Source organism: Hippocampus zosterae, chromosome 10 (genome assembly GCF_025434085.1).
Source record: "Hippocampus zosterae strain Florida chromosome 10, ASM2543408v3, whole genome shotgun sequence".
In the NCBI taxonomy this organism is placed as follows: domain Eukaryota; kingdom Metazoa; phylum Chordata; class Actinopteri; order Syngnathiformes; family Syngnathidae; genus Hippocampus; species Hippocampus zosterae.
In genome coordinates, this window is record NC_067460.1 from 14,833,034 (window position 1) to 14,849,657 (window position 16,624).

At 40.6% G+C, this 16,624-nt stretch overlaps 1 protein-coding gene and 1 long non-coding RNA gene across 3 annotated transcripts in view; both read right to left on the minus strand.

Annotated features, from left to right (window-relative positions):
* Nucleotides 1-294: 294 nt before the first annotated feature.
* Nucleotides 295-1,594, minus strand: LOC127609425 (uncharacterized). Its single transcript, XR_007964558.1, has 4 exons — nt 1,471-1,594; nt 1,138-1,203; nt 676-760; nt 295-371 (listed from the first exon to the last, which is right to left on the minus strand). It is a non-coding gene; the product is annotated as an uncharacterized LOC127609425 (long non-coding RNA).
* Nucleotides 1,595-4,549: 2,955 nt separating this feature from the next.
* Nucleotides 4,550-16,624, minus strand: part of LOC127609332 (cell adhesion molecule DSCAML1) — a 98,657-nt gene continuing 86,582 nt past the window's right edge. Inside the window, exons 27-35 of one of the 2 annotated variants that reach the window (XM_052079159.1) lie at nt 15,979-16,107; nt 15,744-15,902; nt 15,473-15,628; nt 14,350-14,380; nt 14,115-14,233; nt 13,912-13,986; nt 13,439-13,633; nt 12,394-12,702; nt 4,550-11,856 (exon numbers count right to left, since the gene is read on the minus strand). In XM_052079159.1, coding sequence (XP_051935119.1) covers nt 11,282-11,856; nt 12,394-12,702; nt 13,439-13,633; nt 13,912-13,986; nt 14,115-14,233; nt 14,350-14,380; nt 15,473-15,628; nt 15,744-15,902; nt 15,979-16,107 — 1,748 coding nt within the window. In that variant the 3' untranslated portion in view covers nt 4,550-11,281. Of the gene's footprint in view, nt 11,857-12,393; nt 12,703-13,438; nt 13,634-13,833; nt 13,987-14,114; nt 14,234-14,349; nt 14,381-15,472; nt 15,629-15,743; nt 15,903-15,978; nt 16,108-16,624 lie in introns of both variants that reach the window. The other variant, XM_052079158.1, reaches the window with a different exon arrangement.

Here is a 16,624-nt window from a genome sequence, read left to right on the forward strand (position 1 = left end):
AAACTATGTCATTTTTTTTCAGGCTAAAAACGCCTTACTATACTATGTCGTTTTTTTCGGGCTAAAAACGACTACTATACTATGTCGTTTTTTTTCGTCTAAAAACGCCTTGCTATACTATGTTGTTTTTTTCGGGCTAAAAACGGCTTACTATACTATGTTGTTTTTTTTCGAACTAAAAACGCCTACTATACTGTCGTTTTTTTCGGGCTAGAAACGCCTACTATACTATGTCGTTTTTTTTCGGCTAAAAACGCCTTGCTATACTATGTCGTTTTTTTCGGGCTAAAAACGCCTTACTACACTATGTCGTTTTTTTCGAGCTAAAAACGCCTTACTATACTATGTCGTTTTTTTCGGGCTAAAAACGCCTTACTATACTATGTCGTTTTTTGCGAACTAAAAACGCCTTACTATAGTATGTCGTTTTTTTTTCGGCTAAAAACACCTTGCTATACTATGTCATTTTTTTCGGGCTAAAAACGCCTTACTATACTATGTCATTTTTTTCGGGCTAAAAACGCCTTACTATACTATTGTCATTTTTTTCAGCTAAAAACGCCTTACGATACTATGTCGTTTTTTTCGGGCTAAAGACGTCTTACTATACTATGTCGTTTTTTTCTAACTAAAACGCCTTACTATACTATGTCGGTTTTTTTCGGCTAAAAACACCTTGCTATACTATGTCGTTTTTTTCGGGCTAAAAACGCCTTACTATACTATGTCGTTTTTTTCGGGCTAAAGACGTCTTACTATACTATGTCGTTTTTTTCTAACTAAAACGCCTTACTATACTATGTCGGTTTTGTTCGGCTCAAAACGCCTTACTAAACTATGTCATTTTTTTTCAGGCTAAAAACGCCTTACTATACTATGTCGTTTTTTTCGGGCTAAAAACGCCTACTATACTATGTCGTTTTTTTTCGTCTAAAAACGCCTTGCTATACTATGTTGTTTTTTTCGGGCTAAAAACGGCTTACTATACTATGTTGTTTTTTTTCGAACTAAAAACGCCTACTATACTGTCGTTTTTTTCGGGCTAGAAACGCCTACTATACTATGTCGTTTTTTTTCGGCTAAAAACGCCTTGCTATACTATGTCGTTTTTTTCGGGCTAAAAACGCCTTACTACACTATGTCGTTTTTTTCGAGCTAAAAACGCCTTACTATACTATGTCGTTTTTTTCGGGCTAAAAACGCCTTACTATACTATGTCGTTTTTTTGCGAACTAAAAACGCCTTACTATAGTATGTCGTTTTTTTTTCGGCTAAAAACACCTTGCTATACTATGTCATTTTTTTCGGGCTAAAAACGCCTTACTATACTATTGTCATTTTTTTCAGCTAAAAACGCCTTACGATACTATGTCGTTTTTTTCGGGCTAAAGACGTCTTACTATACTATGTCGTTTTTTTCTAACTAAAACGCCTTACTATACTATGTCGGTTTTTTTCGGCTAAAAACACCTTGCTATACTATGTCGTTTTTTTCGGGCTAAAAATGCCTTACTATACTATGTCGTTTTTTTCGGGCTAAAAACGCCTTACTATACTATGTCGTTTTTTTCGGGCTAAAAACGCCTTACTATACTATGTCGTTTTTTTCGGCTAAAAACGCCTTACTATACTATGTAGTTTTTTTCGGGCTAAAAATGCCTTACTATACTATGTCGTTTTTTTTCGGCTAAAAACACCTTGCTATACTATGTCGTTTTTTTCCGGCTAAAAACGCCTTACTATACTATGTCGTTTTTTTCGGGCTAAAAACGCCTTACTATACTATGTCGTTTTTTTCGAGCTAAAAACGCCTTACTATACTATGTAGTTTTTTTCGAGCTAAAAACGCCTTACTATACTATGTCGTTTTTTTTTCGCCTAAAAACGCCTTACTATACCATGTCGTTTTTTTCGGGCTATAAACGCCTTACTATATATACTATGTCGTTTTTTTCGGGCTAAAAATGCCTTACGATACATGGTCGTTTTTTCCGTCTAAAAACGCCATACTATACATGGTCGTTTTTTTCCGGCAAAAACGCCTTACTATACATGTTCATTTTTTTTCGGGCTAAAAACGCCTTACTATACAGTCATTTTTTTTCCCGGCTAAAAAACACCTTTCTAAACGTGGTCGTTTTTTTCGGTTAAAAACGCCTTACTATACATGGTTGTTTTTTTTCAGCTAAAAATGCCTTACTATACATAGTCAATTTATTTTCTGGCTCGAAACACCTTACGATACTATGTCGTTTTTTTCGAGCTAAAAACGCCTTACAATACATGGTCGTTTTTTCCGTCTAAAAACGGTTTACTATACATGGTCGTTTTTTCCGGCTAAAAACGCCTTACTATATACATGGTCATTTTTTTCCGGCTAAAAACACCTTGCTATATATGGTCGTTTTTTCGTCTAAAAGTGCTTTAATATATATACATGGTCATTTATTTCGGCTAAAAACGCCTTACTTTGCATGGTCGTATGTTTTTTTGTTAAAAACGCCTTACTATACATGGTCATTTTGTTTCGGCTGAAAACGCCTTACTATACATGGTCTTTTTTTCGGTTAAAAAAGCCTTACGATACATGCTCGTTTTTTTTCAGCTAAAAACGCCTTCATATACACAGGTTTTTTTTTTTTAAAATTGAAAAACGCCTTACGATACATGGTCGGTTTTTGGGCTAAAAACGCCTCACTGTACATCGTAGTTTTATTCGGCTAAAAACATCGTACTATACATGGTCGTTATTTTCAGCTAAAAACGCCTACTATACATGCTTGTTATTTTTGGCTGAAAACGCCTTACTATACATTGTCATTTTTTTCGTGTAAAAACGGCTTACTGTACATGGTCGTTTTTTTCTGCTAAAAACGCCTTACTACACATGGTCGTTTTTTTTGGTCTAAAAATGCCTGACATGGTTGTTATTTTGGGCTAAAGCCGCCTTACAATACATGGTCGTTTTTTTCGTCTAAAAACGCTTGACTATACATGGTCGTTTTTTCGGCTAAAAACACCTAACGAGACATGGTCGTTTTTTTTCGTTGAAAAATGCCTGACTATATATGGTCGATTTTTTTGTCTTAAAATGCCATACTATGCATGGTCGGTTATTTTCGTCTAAAAACGCCTGACTATTATACATGGTCGTTGTTTTCGTCTAAAAACACCTGACTATATTTAAAGTACATGGTCGTTTTATTCGGCTAAAAACGCCTTAGTAGACATGGTCGTTTTATTCGTTGAAAAATTCTGACTATACAGTATATGGTCGATTTTTTCGTCTAAAGACGCCTTACTATATATACATGGTCATTATTTTGGGCTAAAACCGCCTTACAATACATGGTCATATTTTCGTCGAAAAACGCCTTACTACATGGTCATTTTTTTTCGGCTAAAAACGACTTCGTATACATAGTCATTTTTTTTTCGTCTAAAAATGCCTTACTATACTGTACATGGTCGTTTTTTTCGGCTAAAAACTTCTTCCGATGCTTGGGCATTTTTTTCATCTAAAAACGCCTGACTATACATGGTCGTTATTTTTGGCTAAAAACGCCTTATGAAACATGGTAATTTTTTTCGGTAAAAAACACCTTACTATACATTGTCGTTTTTCTCATTGAATAACGCCTTACTGTACATGGTCGGGTTTTTTTTGTCTAAAAATGCCTTCCTGTCCATGGTCTTTTTTTTTCATCTTAAAACGCCTTACTACACATGGTCGTTTTCTTCGGCTAAAAACGCCTTACTATATATACATGGTCGTTTTTTTTTTCAGCTAAAAACGCCTTACTATAAAACACTTTAAAACGGTACGTGTGAGCTACGATAGTTATCATCCTGCAAAAGTGCATCGCATGTCTCAGTTTCAGGCTGTTTCTTATCATGGCGTGTGCGTGTGCGTGTGCGTGTGCGTGTGCGTGCACACGCACGCCGGTACAAGTAGATCCCGTGAGGTTAGTTGATCGAAAAGTAGATCTTCGGTCCAAAAAGTTTGGGCACCACTGGTAAACATGGTCGTTTTTTTCGGACAAAAACACCTTAGTATGCATGGTCGTTTATACTGTGTTATTAATTTGATCAATCAAATAAAAATAAGATCAAAAGAATACAGGATGATAGTACAGTAGATCGGTTAACAATTAGATGTAGTGAAAATGTTATCTTTTTTCTTGGGGAAAAAAGATTTTTACAATTAAATTTTCTCGAACACTCACTCTTTTTTTTTCTTTCATCAAAATTCCACTTTATGTTAATAAAATGGAATTTAATATACCCGTTTTATTCTTGTGTGATATTATATATTCCGTTCTAACTCCTCACAATTTGTAAAATAACCATAAATGCTATTTAATTATTGCCCTTTTAAAATATACATAAAAAAACTAAAATTGAATTATATAAGTTGTTTATAATAATAGTGTCTGTCTGGTTAGCGCATTTCTTTTCTTCCAACTTTCTGTGAATTGTGATGGCAAACCCACAGGTAAATCTCAACATAAATCTCCAATGTGAAAATAAAAGAACCGTCTCCTCACAGTTCATAAAAAGATAGCTTTATTGCACAAGGTGTTCAGTATTTATTTATTTTTTTACATTTTCATAGAAAAAGAAAATGTTGATTTCAACACAAGCAATTGCAAATCAAATTAAACGTTAGCTTGCAAAATTAATATTAAGGAACAAGCGTCTTTTGAAAGTGTTTTCATGACCCCTTGTTTCAGCATTTGCCACTTTGCACCCAGCAGAATGTTCGCAACATGCAAATGCTTCTGTCCTCAAGTGGGATTCCAACTTCAACGAAACAAAAACCAAAGGAGACAATGCGACAAAAGGTCCCGTAAAAGAAGAAATCATATTTGAATTGTGCACGGCCCACCCTGATTTGCTTCAATAAATCAAGATAAAGCAATTTCTCTATAACTTTTTTAAAATACTTTTTCATCAAGTCCATTTGTTTCATTACAATAACTTCATTTTAAAGTTTACATTGTGCCCTGGTATCTAGTGATGTTGAAAATAGTACTCATTTATACAAAAACACTTTCCTATGTACACAGGGTTTCTATTGATGGAATGAAACGATGTCAGACTGTATAGCAGTGGGAAGGAGGTCTCTCTCATTGGTTAAGCCAAACATGGGGATGCCAAGTTTACACCTCAAATCGGTCAGGTCAAAGTTCAAAGTGTGTCCCTCGTGTGAAATATCCACCCTGTGACATGCATGTGTCAGGAGAATAAAACATGTCAAGGCCACGGTTGAGAGGAAAATGGAAGAAAAGTGATTCCTGCGGTCGATTACAGTGGTCCCTCGTGATATTGCGGTTGACCTTTCGCGGACTCGCTATATTGACGATTTTTTTTTCCCGAGTGCAATTTTGCATGCTATTTTTGTACAGCGTAGGAATCCGCATTGCATCTGGCATCCTGAATGGCTGAAGTACCCTCGACCAATTTGAATCCTTCGACACCATGCTATGTATCCTGCACAATAAACAATTCATAATAATAATAGTAATAATACGGTCTACTTAGTTTTCTTGCAACGGTTTGAGCTTTAATCAAGAGAGAAATGTGAGAAAATGTTAACGGTGAGGTTTACAGCCTTAAAACAGTATCATAATTGTATTTTTCTTTTTAAAGTAACCCTGTGATAAACGAGGGACCACTGTAAATGGAAAAATGTATTAGAAATGAGCTTCATGAATATTTTCATCAAATTTGGCCAATCATGCAGCAGTTCAGTGATAAAACTTCCATAGGCCATTACAAATGGATCATGGAGTTTTTCTTGTTGGAGCGATATGAACAGATTTTACCAGCAGATGGTGTACAACAGTAATCCAGATTCCATAAAGTTTGCTTCCAAAACGGCGACATCAGTGCCTCTCAAATTTTTGACACCAAGCTCCACCTCAAAAAAACCCACAATTCCTCGCTCTCCAGGTAGACCACCATCACGAATGGAATGACGGTAGTTATTTGCTTTTTATTTCTAAAGACTATATGCAATGCAACATAATGCAGAATTTTAACATTAACATTGCGCTCCAGTAGAAGAAAAGAAATAAAACCTGGCAATTTAATTACGTAAAATGTATGACACTGTATTAAAAACAAAAATAATTTTAAAAACGTTTTAAAGATTAAATGCAAACGCATTGTACTTACAGGTTAAATACAACTGAACACCACCAAAGAAATGCACTGTACTGGATTAAAAAATAAATAATAATCATAATTTAAATTCCTTATTTCTTTCTTCTACCACTAGAGGGAGTCCTCATACCACGATTGCATGTACCGAGAAATACCGGGCTACAGGAATAAATAAAAATAAATCATTTTTTAAAGTAGCGCTTCAATGTTTTGTAAGGCAAATTTTATTGATTCATTTGGGGAGTGGGGGGTGGGATCAAGGAACAAAATAAAATAATAAAAATAAACTAATTTCAACATAAATATGGGAAACACTGTACATCAATGGTGACCATCCTTTTTTTTTGTGTTTGTGTACCCCAAAGCTTTTTTGTCATTACCGCATTACACACATATCTTGTGATTCTCCCAAGGTAGAATGTAACACAACTGATTACCAAATGGAAATCTTTTTTTTTCCTCCTCAACATGAACATTTAACTCTAAAGCAGTGTCTTCTTTTTAACTCTTAAGCTGTGAATTAAAATAAAATTAAAAATAAACCTGCCTTCGTTGTATATAATTCTTCTTTTATTTAGGACAAAAACTTGCTCATTTGAATAAAGTTACCTTCAAACGGGCGCTTAAACTTTCAACGTAAGGAACAATACACTGAGCAAGAATAGTATTCAGACCCATAATAATTGAAGTTTGACTTTCTTTTCATCCGTCATTTGAGCTTTAATGAGACACTTGAGTTGACATGCGCCTGTTGTGCTTTTTGGCTCAGCTGTTCCGCACAGATTTTTCATCTGGGAAATATATTTTTCAAGACTTCCACGTGTCCCCTGCAATGTGCTCATGGTTGGGAAACACGGCTGTAAATGTTTCATTAGACACCGACAATCCATCATATAGTACAATGACTGTAAAAATAAAAGATAAAGATGAAGTTATGGTTCAGTTATGAATCTAAGAGGGCAGACTTTACGATAGGAGACGTTGGATTTACTTTGAGCAAACTGACATAATATCAGTGTCTCGTGGCAACTTGATTGGTCCCGCATGTTTAGCCACAACCCTCCAATACGCGTGTGATAGAAAAGTAAACAGGCCAGCTACAGTTACAGTTTTCTGCAAAACGTACATGACGAAGTGGAAGGCCGAAATAGTCGAGTTGGGCGTGATGGCATCAAATCGGTGAACACAACTTTCAAAGGAACAATTCAACAAATTACAACAGACTCACTCACTTACTATCGGGAGGATATAAAAGTCTACAAACCTCTATTCAAATGCCAGGCATTTGTGATATAAAAAAAATGAGAAGGAAATAAACAATGTGACCTATAGCCATCCATCCATCAATTTTCTAATCTGTTTATCCTCACAAAGGTCGCAGGAGTCTAGCCCAGCTGTCTTCGGGCAGTAGGCAGGGGACACCCTGAACCGGTTGCCAGCCAATCGCAGGGCACACGGAGACGAACAACCATTCACACTCACACCTGGGGACAATTTGGAGTATTCAATCAGCCCGCCATGAATGTTTTTGGAATGTGGGAGGAAGCCGAAATACCCGGAGAAAATCGACACAAGGTAGGGGGAGAACATGCAAACTCCACACAGGATGCCCGGAACCGGGATTGGACCCATGACCTCTGCACTGTGAGTCGACGCACTAACCACTGGACCCCCGGGCCGCCACATTTATGATCATATTCGGAATTTGCACTTAAATGGTAAAAGGGGTAAAACAAAGACTTGAGGGGCTGGGGGGAGGTATCATGGTCATCAATCATGCCCCTCACACTCACATGTACTCTGTCTCGTCTTGTCAGACATTCATTGTTGTAATTGGGTCTTGCCAGGTTACCTCTAACCAGTGCAACTGAATGAAGTGGTGTCACAAAAAACTTGGCATTTGAACAAAGGTGTCGACATTTTCCATCCAGCGTATGCTCTGCTCGTTTTCACACATTTTCATTCTTTCGCAACACTGAGCTTACCACACACGGTTTGTTTTCCACGTCGCAACACAATCTCACACCACGACCTGACTGTGCTTTATCTTCCAAGCCGCGTCCACGTGCAGCCTGAATCGCAAAGGAGGAGAGACAGAAGGCAACGCCTCAACATCCTTCCATTTTTCTCCCCCCGTCTCGGCTGGGACACTTGTGCTACCCGTTAAAGTCACTCGCATTTCTTTCTTTTCTCTTTCGGAGCGATTGTCATGTGATCTTTTTGAATATATTTTCAATTTGAACGGCTTTAATAGCTATTTTTCTTCTCAATAGTCATATATTTACTATATATTTGAATAGAAATTTATATATATGTACATATATATCGATATATATATATATATATTTTATAACAAACATATACATCTTTTTTCTATTGCGAGAGTCCTGATCTTGGTTACGTTTGATCATTGCAAAACATTTGGAGCAAGTCTATGTTAAAATGTTTTATTTGATCTTAATCCTAATTGATTCTTTATTATGGGATTATGCTTTGCCGGGAATAAATTGTGACAAACTGAAAAGTCAAATAAAGAGGTACAGCACCATGCATAAAGCTAAACTAATACACGGCGGCGTCATCTCTTTTGTGTTGGCTAACTCGGCATTCCTGTGTTCAAAATCATTCGCCGCTTCCTCATCGCTATACAATGTTCCTCACCATATTCTCTCATTTAGAAGGGAACCTATCCTCAAACCAAAACTTTAATCGTAAATACAGGAAGTATTGCTTTGGCGCCATCTTGTGGCATCTTGGTGCCAAGAAAGTATGTTGAGGTGTGGGGACGAGCTTTTATTATTTCAGGTCATAGCCAAAAGTTGAGATTCGCTAATAGTTCATGCTATCTATAGCTAATTGTATTATTATCATTATTATTAGCGTTATATTTTATAGTTGGGGTAATCAAATACACTCATTCTTTAAATGTAAAATGTGACATACAAACCACAATTCCAAGAAAGTTGCTACGCGAGTAAAATGGATTGTGAATAAAAACTAAATACAATGACTTCCCTTTTCAACCTTCAATTGAACATACTACAAAGACTAGATATTTATTGTAAACGAATGAACATGATTGTTTTTCTTTTGGGGGGAAGGGGGTTATCTCGTGTTGGATTTGGTGCATGCAACACATTAAAAAAATGCTGGGGCAGAAGCAAAAGAGTGGTAAAGTTGAGGAATGCAAAAAAAAATTATTTAAAAAAAAAACACCTGTTTGGAAAAGCTGGTTGTGGTCTGCCAATTTTTTTTTTGTTCTCGAAATTATGGTTGTGCCCTCCAGATCAAAGAGGAAAAGGACCAATGAGATTTACATCAGCAGAATGTTCAAAAGCCAGGATCTGTGATAGTGCCCATGGCATGGGTAACTTACATACTTGTGAAAATATCATTAATGCTGTGTAAAGGTACACATTGAGGTTTTGAAGCAATATTATGCTAGCATTCAAGCAACATCTTGTTCAGGGATGTCAGCACTTACTTCAGAAAAGTCTATGCCAAACCACATTCCGCACGTGTTAGAAACAGTGCGGCTTCATAGTCAATGAGTGTTAGCACTAGACTGGCCTGCCGGCAGTCAAGACCTGTCTCCCATTGGAAATGGGTGTGACAATATGAAGCGTAAAACGCAACAAAAGAGACCGTGGACAGTTGGGCAAATGAAGTTGTTGCACATCAAGCAAGAATTGGAAAGAATTCCGCCGACAAAGCCTCAATATTGAGCATGGTCAGTTCCCACTGACTTATTGGGTGTTGTTAAAAGGAAAGGCGATGTAACACTGGTAAAGGAACCCTGTCCCTGCTATTTTGGAACATGTTGCAGGCGTCAAATGTAAAATAAGCGGATGTTACGGAAAAACAAAACAATCAAGTTGATCAGTTTTTTAAGAGAAATATCTGTCTTTGTTAAGTACTCAATTCACTATAGGGCATTGTATTCAGTTCTGGTTTCTGTTTTACACAACATCCCAACGTCTTTGGAATTGGGCTTTGAAATAAACTCGAGCACTCATTTTTGTCATCATTTTGTTTGGTGCTGTATCTTGAGGTTTTATGCATCTTGGCTTAATGAGGGGTCGGGAAACACTGTTTAACGGGATAATCTAAACTCACTACGTATTTGACAGCACTACAAAATGGTGAGCTGATTAAAAAGGGAGCGATTTGGGAACACAGCCCAGTTGTCTGTCTGCTCTACATATTTTCGAAGCACAGTGAGCCTGTATGGATATGACGTCAGGGGATGTGAACGAAAGGATTCCTTAACCACAGCACTGACAAATGATTGTAGCTCCTTGATGAATCATACGAGTTACTCGTTAACCCTTGCCTTTCTTTCAATTGCAAACAATATCATCATTAAAAAATAAATTCAAAATGCAGCTTCCTCAATACAAAATGGACTGTGGGTTTTAGTGTTTGGACGCTTCAGCATACAGATTGACTTTGAAAAAGGTCCGCCGTTGCTGTGTGCCTGCCACACGTGCACATGTACCGTATATATTTACACATACACACCCACACGCGCGCACAGCGTAGGTTTGAGAATCTGCACATGTGAGATTATATTTCAGGGATTTGTAATCGCCAGGAATGAGTATTCCCTCGCTGGCAGGTTTCTTGTAGGTTCCAGGATACATGTATGCAAAAGACATTTCATGGCGCAATCGGCATCAAATCGGGTGGCTAATGCATAACAGTAAAAGCATCCCGCTGTGGTGCAATGCCGTGATAAGAGTTCCTTTGCACCTAAAACATAACCGGCATGAAATTCAAGCAACCACCTCTTTCAGCCCATGAAGAGGATTTTGTGCATACGTTGGGGGGGTCAATGAGCGGGGATCAAAGCCGACAAATAAATGATACGTTTTGACAAGTGGTGTCTTAAAGAGATGCGTGAGAAACACAAACAGGCCGAAAGAAAGGCAACCCACTGTGCTGTGGAGACCGCCCAACTCCTCCATACTGCAGTGTTCATGGGAGTCCCAGCAGCCCCTTTCGACCCGGCATAGCACAGGCACCTACGGGTGAGGAGCCGGGGTGGGGGTTGGTGTTTTCTTCACCCCACATTTGACCGCTAATCTTTTTAGTTAGCCGCCACAATGTCAGGCTACACCAGTGTGTACGACTTAGAGTAGGCCCCGGCGCCCCCATCCCTCTGCTTCTGTAGTCTGCCTAGGCCTGATGAGCTGCTCTCTAAAAGAGGGTCTCTGGAACCTCCCATCTTAGAGGAAGAGGAGGAGGAGGCACCACCAGGTGTGCCTCCTGTGGCCCCCACAGCCCCACCGGAGGATGATGACGACCCGGGGGCAGCGGCGGCGGTAGCTGCCGCCGCCGCCGCAGCGGCGCTCTGGGCCCCCGTGGCCGAGGAGCCCGGCATGGTGACAGTCCTCTGGGGAAGGGTGGAGCAGCTAGAGCTGGCGGACATGCCTCCACCTCCAGAAGCTCCTCCGGCAGACGTCCCGGAAGACGTGAGGTTGGACAGGCCAGAGTGGCCCATGGTTAGGGCCTGCTGCTTTGTGGAGTCCATAGTCATATGACGGCCCTGGGTGTGGTACGTACGCTGGGCCAGGCCGCGGATGGAGGCTTCGCGCGGGGGGACCACTGGACATGGGTCATGATGGTCGGACTGCTTTCGGAAGAAGGGGTCTGACTTCATGTAGAGGGGGATGTTGCAGTAGTCACCTGAAGGGGACAAGTCAAGCAAAAATTGAAAAAAGTCAAACTGATGGTCCATGAGGCGTTATGAAGCGTGTTGACACAATGACACACTGTGTTGATTCTCTCTCTCTCTCTCTCTGTCTCTCTCTCTCTCTCTCTCTCTCTCCTTCTCTCTCTCTCTTGGCAACTCAGTTCGCAAACATTGTGGTTCTGTTATAAAAAATAAGAGTACTAAAAAATAATAGCGCTAAGCTAGCTGACCTTCGTAAGTTACAAAAGGCGCCTGTTTTGAAACTACAATTTTATTTTTAGTCTATCTGTTCAATTCTCAGTTTGACAGCAAACTTTCACTGCCGTAGTGGTAGCAATAAACAGCTTGAAGCCTCTTTTTGGAAGAATTGGTTCACCATTGACCAAACTACAGCTTATGTTACACTTGCTTGCTGGTGAAGTGGAGTTTACTGCCGCCATGTAGTGTTAATATATAACATTTTAACTTAAGGCACTTGCAATCCAAGATATCACTGTAATTATTTTTACTTTTCAAAGAAAAAGACTTACTCTTGGCGCGGTGCGGGATGGGCACGGCTACATTCTTGCCGCGATCATAGTCCTGGGGCTTGGGCGGCGAGGCGGTGAAGCGGCAGATGCCGGGCTCTGATGGCGTGCTCATGGACGTCATGCTGTCGGCGTTGTCGTTGGTGCCTGTGGTCATCTGGTCGGACGAGCTGTCGGAGATGAAGCACTCGGTGATCTCGAATTTGGCGTGCTGCAGGTGCTCCTCCAGCTTGGCGTGCTCGTACGCCCTGGCCAACTCCTCGTAGGTGGACGAGGCGCTCTCCGTCGACACCATGCTGTTACGACCCTTATCTGTGGAAATGAAGTAACTACAGCATCACAAAAATATCTGGCCGCTGCATTCATGAAATAGTTTTGAACTTTTTGAATAATTCGAAGCATCTAACTATGTGGCAACAGTTTTTGTTCCAAATGTAGGGGGTCCTTGGTTTATATGTCAGACTATTAGGTGTCTAAGAGTGCTGCATCAATGTGAAAATGAAATCACAGATATCAAAATTTTCCCCTCGGTATGCAGGTGCCACAGAGTGACAAGGGGTGGCCTTGCCCACCTCTGGCCACCCTGTAGTGCCACCCATGCCAGCATTTTCTGAGAATGTTACATGACATCGTCATCAAATTTGCGATACAAAATGGTCCTAAATGATTCAGCCCTTCAGCCCGCCTAAAATACTTCAACCCATTCCACTGGGCGAACATAATTTGATCAAAATCCACAGCCACTCAGCGAGTGGGTTGAAAAAAAAACCCAAAACAAAAAACCCGCAATTTTTACTGCATAGACAAGGCCAAGTTAATTCCACTTGGAAAGGTTATTGTGCATTTCACTGGAGACCGCAAAATCTTAAGGTGACACAAATAATGTGTGCCCGCCTTTCCAGCAGCTCCTATATTTTGTTGTTGTTCTTCTTCCTTTAATAATGTTACTGCTGTGAATTGTGAATTTCTCCATTGCGAGACTAATAAAGGATATGTTCATCTTAAATGGTGCCGCGTAGTGGTAGTTCACTGTCGCCCGTGTGCCAACCTGTGTCCTGCGAGAGGCTGGCACTGTAGCTGTCGCTCTCAGTGACGGTGATACCGTGTTGCGAGCTGACCGTGCGCCAGTCCGAGGCGAGAACGCGGGCCGGCGTGGAAGCCTGACACTTAGTCAGAGTCCACTGACTGGAGTAGCGGTTCCTGATGCTGTGGGCGGATTTGACGCTCTTCCTGGAAACCGGATCTGGCGGGTGAACGTAGAGGACGTTTCAAGTCGGGGACCGACATTGGCCAAACGAGACACTTAAGAGACTTCTGGCGGGGGTTCAGCAAACCAGGAAGACATGTGGGTCATATCGACACTTGCATTCAAACTCACTGCTTCAGTTAGTTCAAGTTTGTCTCAGACGGTGAGAAGGCCCAACGAGGGGAAGGATCACTTACTGGTTCCTGGTCTGATGTCTGACATGTCAATCAAAGGACCAGTGTTCTGGATGAGAGCAGGGTGGTGAACGGACACACCTGCGCAGAAGCTTTGCGGGTTCCCGGTCTGATTGAACTCCGTGTCGGTCACAGGTATGGTGGCCTTGTCTTCGCCTGTCCGAGAGGCAGGAAAGGGCTTCGATAAGCGAGTCCTGTGTTTATTATTCCTGTGACATGCTCACAGATGCAAGCACAACAACACTCTGTCTCTCTCTCGCTCGCTCTTTCTGCCTTCCTCTCACCGATCTGCTTGATGCCCTCTTTGTCTTCGATCAGCAGCTGCACTCTCGGGATGTCGATGTGCAAGCGCGGGCCCTGAGGCGGCCCCTTCACCGGGGTGTCAAAGCTTCGGTTGTTTTTACTGCTCCGCACACACACGGACAAACATTCACAGTGTTGGGATTGGACCAAAACGTTCGGGTTATGCGTGTGCATTTGGGAGGATGATAAAGACCAAGAGTCGAAGTTAGAGCTTACCTGATCAGCATCTCTGCCAGGCTTTTGGCATCTAGGAAGAAAAACACATTATTATATTTTTTCCCCCCAGTTAGAGATATAAAGGATTTGTTTGTTTTTTTTTTGGGGGGGGGGGGCAAAACAAAACAAAAGCTTGCTAAAATGAAACTTTACTTTGAAATGTGGTCGTCCTTGAAAAATGTTATGATGTTTATGCGTTATCTCAACAACAACAACAAATCCAAATTCATACTTTAGCCATGACTTGGCCACATGAACTTGTCTGAAAAAAATAAAACAAAATAATTCCACATGTCACACAGTCCATAGGGGAGGTTGCATCATGCAGGTCCTCTGCAGGCAATGCGAAGACAAAACGTAAGTTCACTTATTTATTTTTCGATGTACAGTATCTTGGTACAGCCCTGTTACCCAAAATATTTCATCGATGTAATTTGTTTATAGCACTTTTTTTTTTACTTACTGTAATGGGTTTAGTGTGGAAGTGTTATGTGGCTACATTGAACATATTTGCTAATTCTGTACTAAAACTCACTTCTTGTACTTTCAGTCCAGCTATTCAAATGAGGAGTTTCAATACAAAAAAAGAGACCTAAATAAAGTTACCTATGATGGGCCAATTCCTAATTTGACTCGTTTAATTACCAGATTTAGAGTTGAAGAAAGACAGAAATGTAAGACAATGTTGAAGGAGTTACAACAAACAAATGGCCCAGGCGCTACTAGAGATGTTAAAAGTGGCTTTTTTCATAAAATGTATTTGCTAAATGTGGAATTTGTATTTTACGGGGGTTAACTTTGATTTTAGCCTCTCTGTCACCACATGCAGAGCAAACCGATTACATTTGAAGTTTCACCCCTCGAGAGAATGTTGACGTTGAGAGTTCATGTGGGAGCAGGAGTGTCTTAAAATGGGAGGGTAGCGGAATTAAACAAATTCTACACACAAAGCTGTAACAAGCAACACAAAACGAAAAAAGGAGAAAACAAAAAAAAAAACTCCTTGGCAGAGGTAAAACTGCATTCCAAAATCTGTTTGAAGTCAGCTCCCGCTTCAGGCTGTTTTGTTCTTATTGCCAACTCATCACACTCGCACGTCCTACGAGTTTCCTTCTCTTCTCACCTCGCAGTCGCTTCAGCCTCTTTTCTTTACGCTTCTTGCGGACGATGAAGAGGAGCGCCACGCCAAGAGTGACCAGGATCACTGGACAGCCGATAGAAAACAGTTTCTTGACGTCGTCGTTCTTTTCCAAGGGGGACTTGATGGGGGGAATTGTGCCTGAGCAAAATAAATCCATAAAAAATGTCATTTAAAAAATGAAAAAGCAGCGGTGACGATCAAGTCGGACAGTATGATGTTGAAGCGACATCAATGACGCAGGCCATCAACTCACTGCCGTCGTAATCCAGCGTTGCAAACTGGGAGCTCTGGTTGCCACAGCCGGCACTGTTACAGGCTTTCATCTTCAGCTCGTACCAGGTGGCTTCTCGCAGCTCAGCCAGGAACACTTCTTTGCTGGCATTGGTGCGCACATTCTGCCATGCCCACGTACCTGGAGCGATGCGGCCACATTAAGGCATTCACCGTTACATTTGGAAATTGTTTTTAAATGGATGGAAATGGCTCACCTTTCGGGCGAAACTCGAGTGTCACAGCATCAATCGGACAGCCGCCGCTGGCCCAGCCTTGCAGATTGAGGCGGGCGTGACTGGAGTTAATGTGAGTGAAAACGGGTTGGTCCTTGTTGAACTGGGGCTCTGGAAATCACCGTGATCATAGTTATTGACAGATTCTGGGTGGTCGGGCTGAACGATTTTGAAAGACATCTCATTGCCATATTTACGTCTCGACATTAATTGCGCCAGTCAGCTGGGATAGGCTCCAGCACTCTCGCGAAACCCTGTTTGGGATAAGCGGTGTTGAAAATGGATCGATGGATGGATAACTATTTTGGTTTTATACGTTAGGCTTACGCTAAAATAAAGGCAACAGAACTGTGAATTGATACGGAGGAGTTATCTACTTCAATTAGAGTTGTTCACTTTCTAAATACTTTAACTTGCAGTCTTTAAAGTGTTCACTAGGACATTTTCACAAAATTCTACCAAACAAGTGTGCTGACAGGGTGGACATTTTTGACTAACATGGTTCAGTAAGCAAATTGACGGCGTGTGACTATTTAACACGAACAAAACTTTTGTAACAGCCAAAAGTTTTGCTGCTGTCTCGATTGGTATTTCACGATGACAGAGGGCACGTGTTAAACGTGACAAA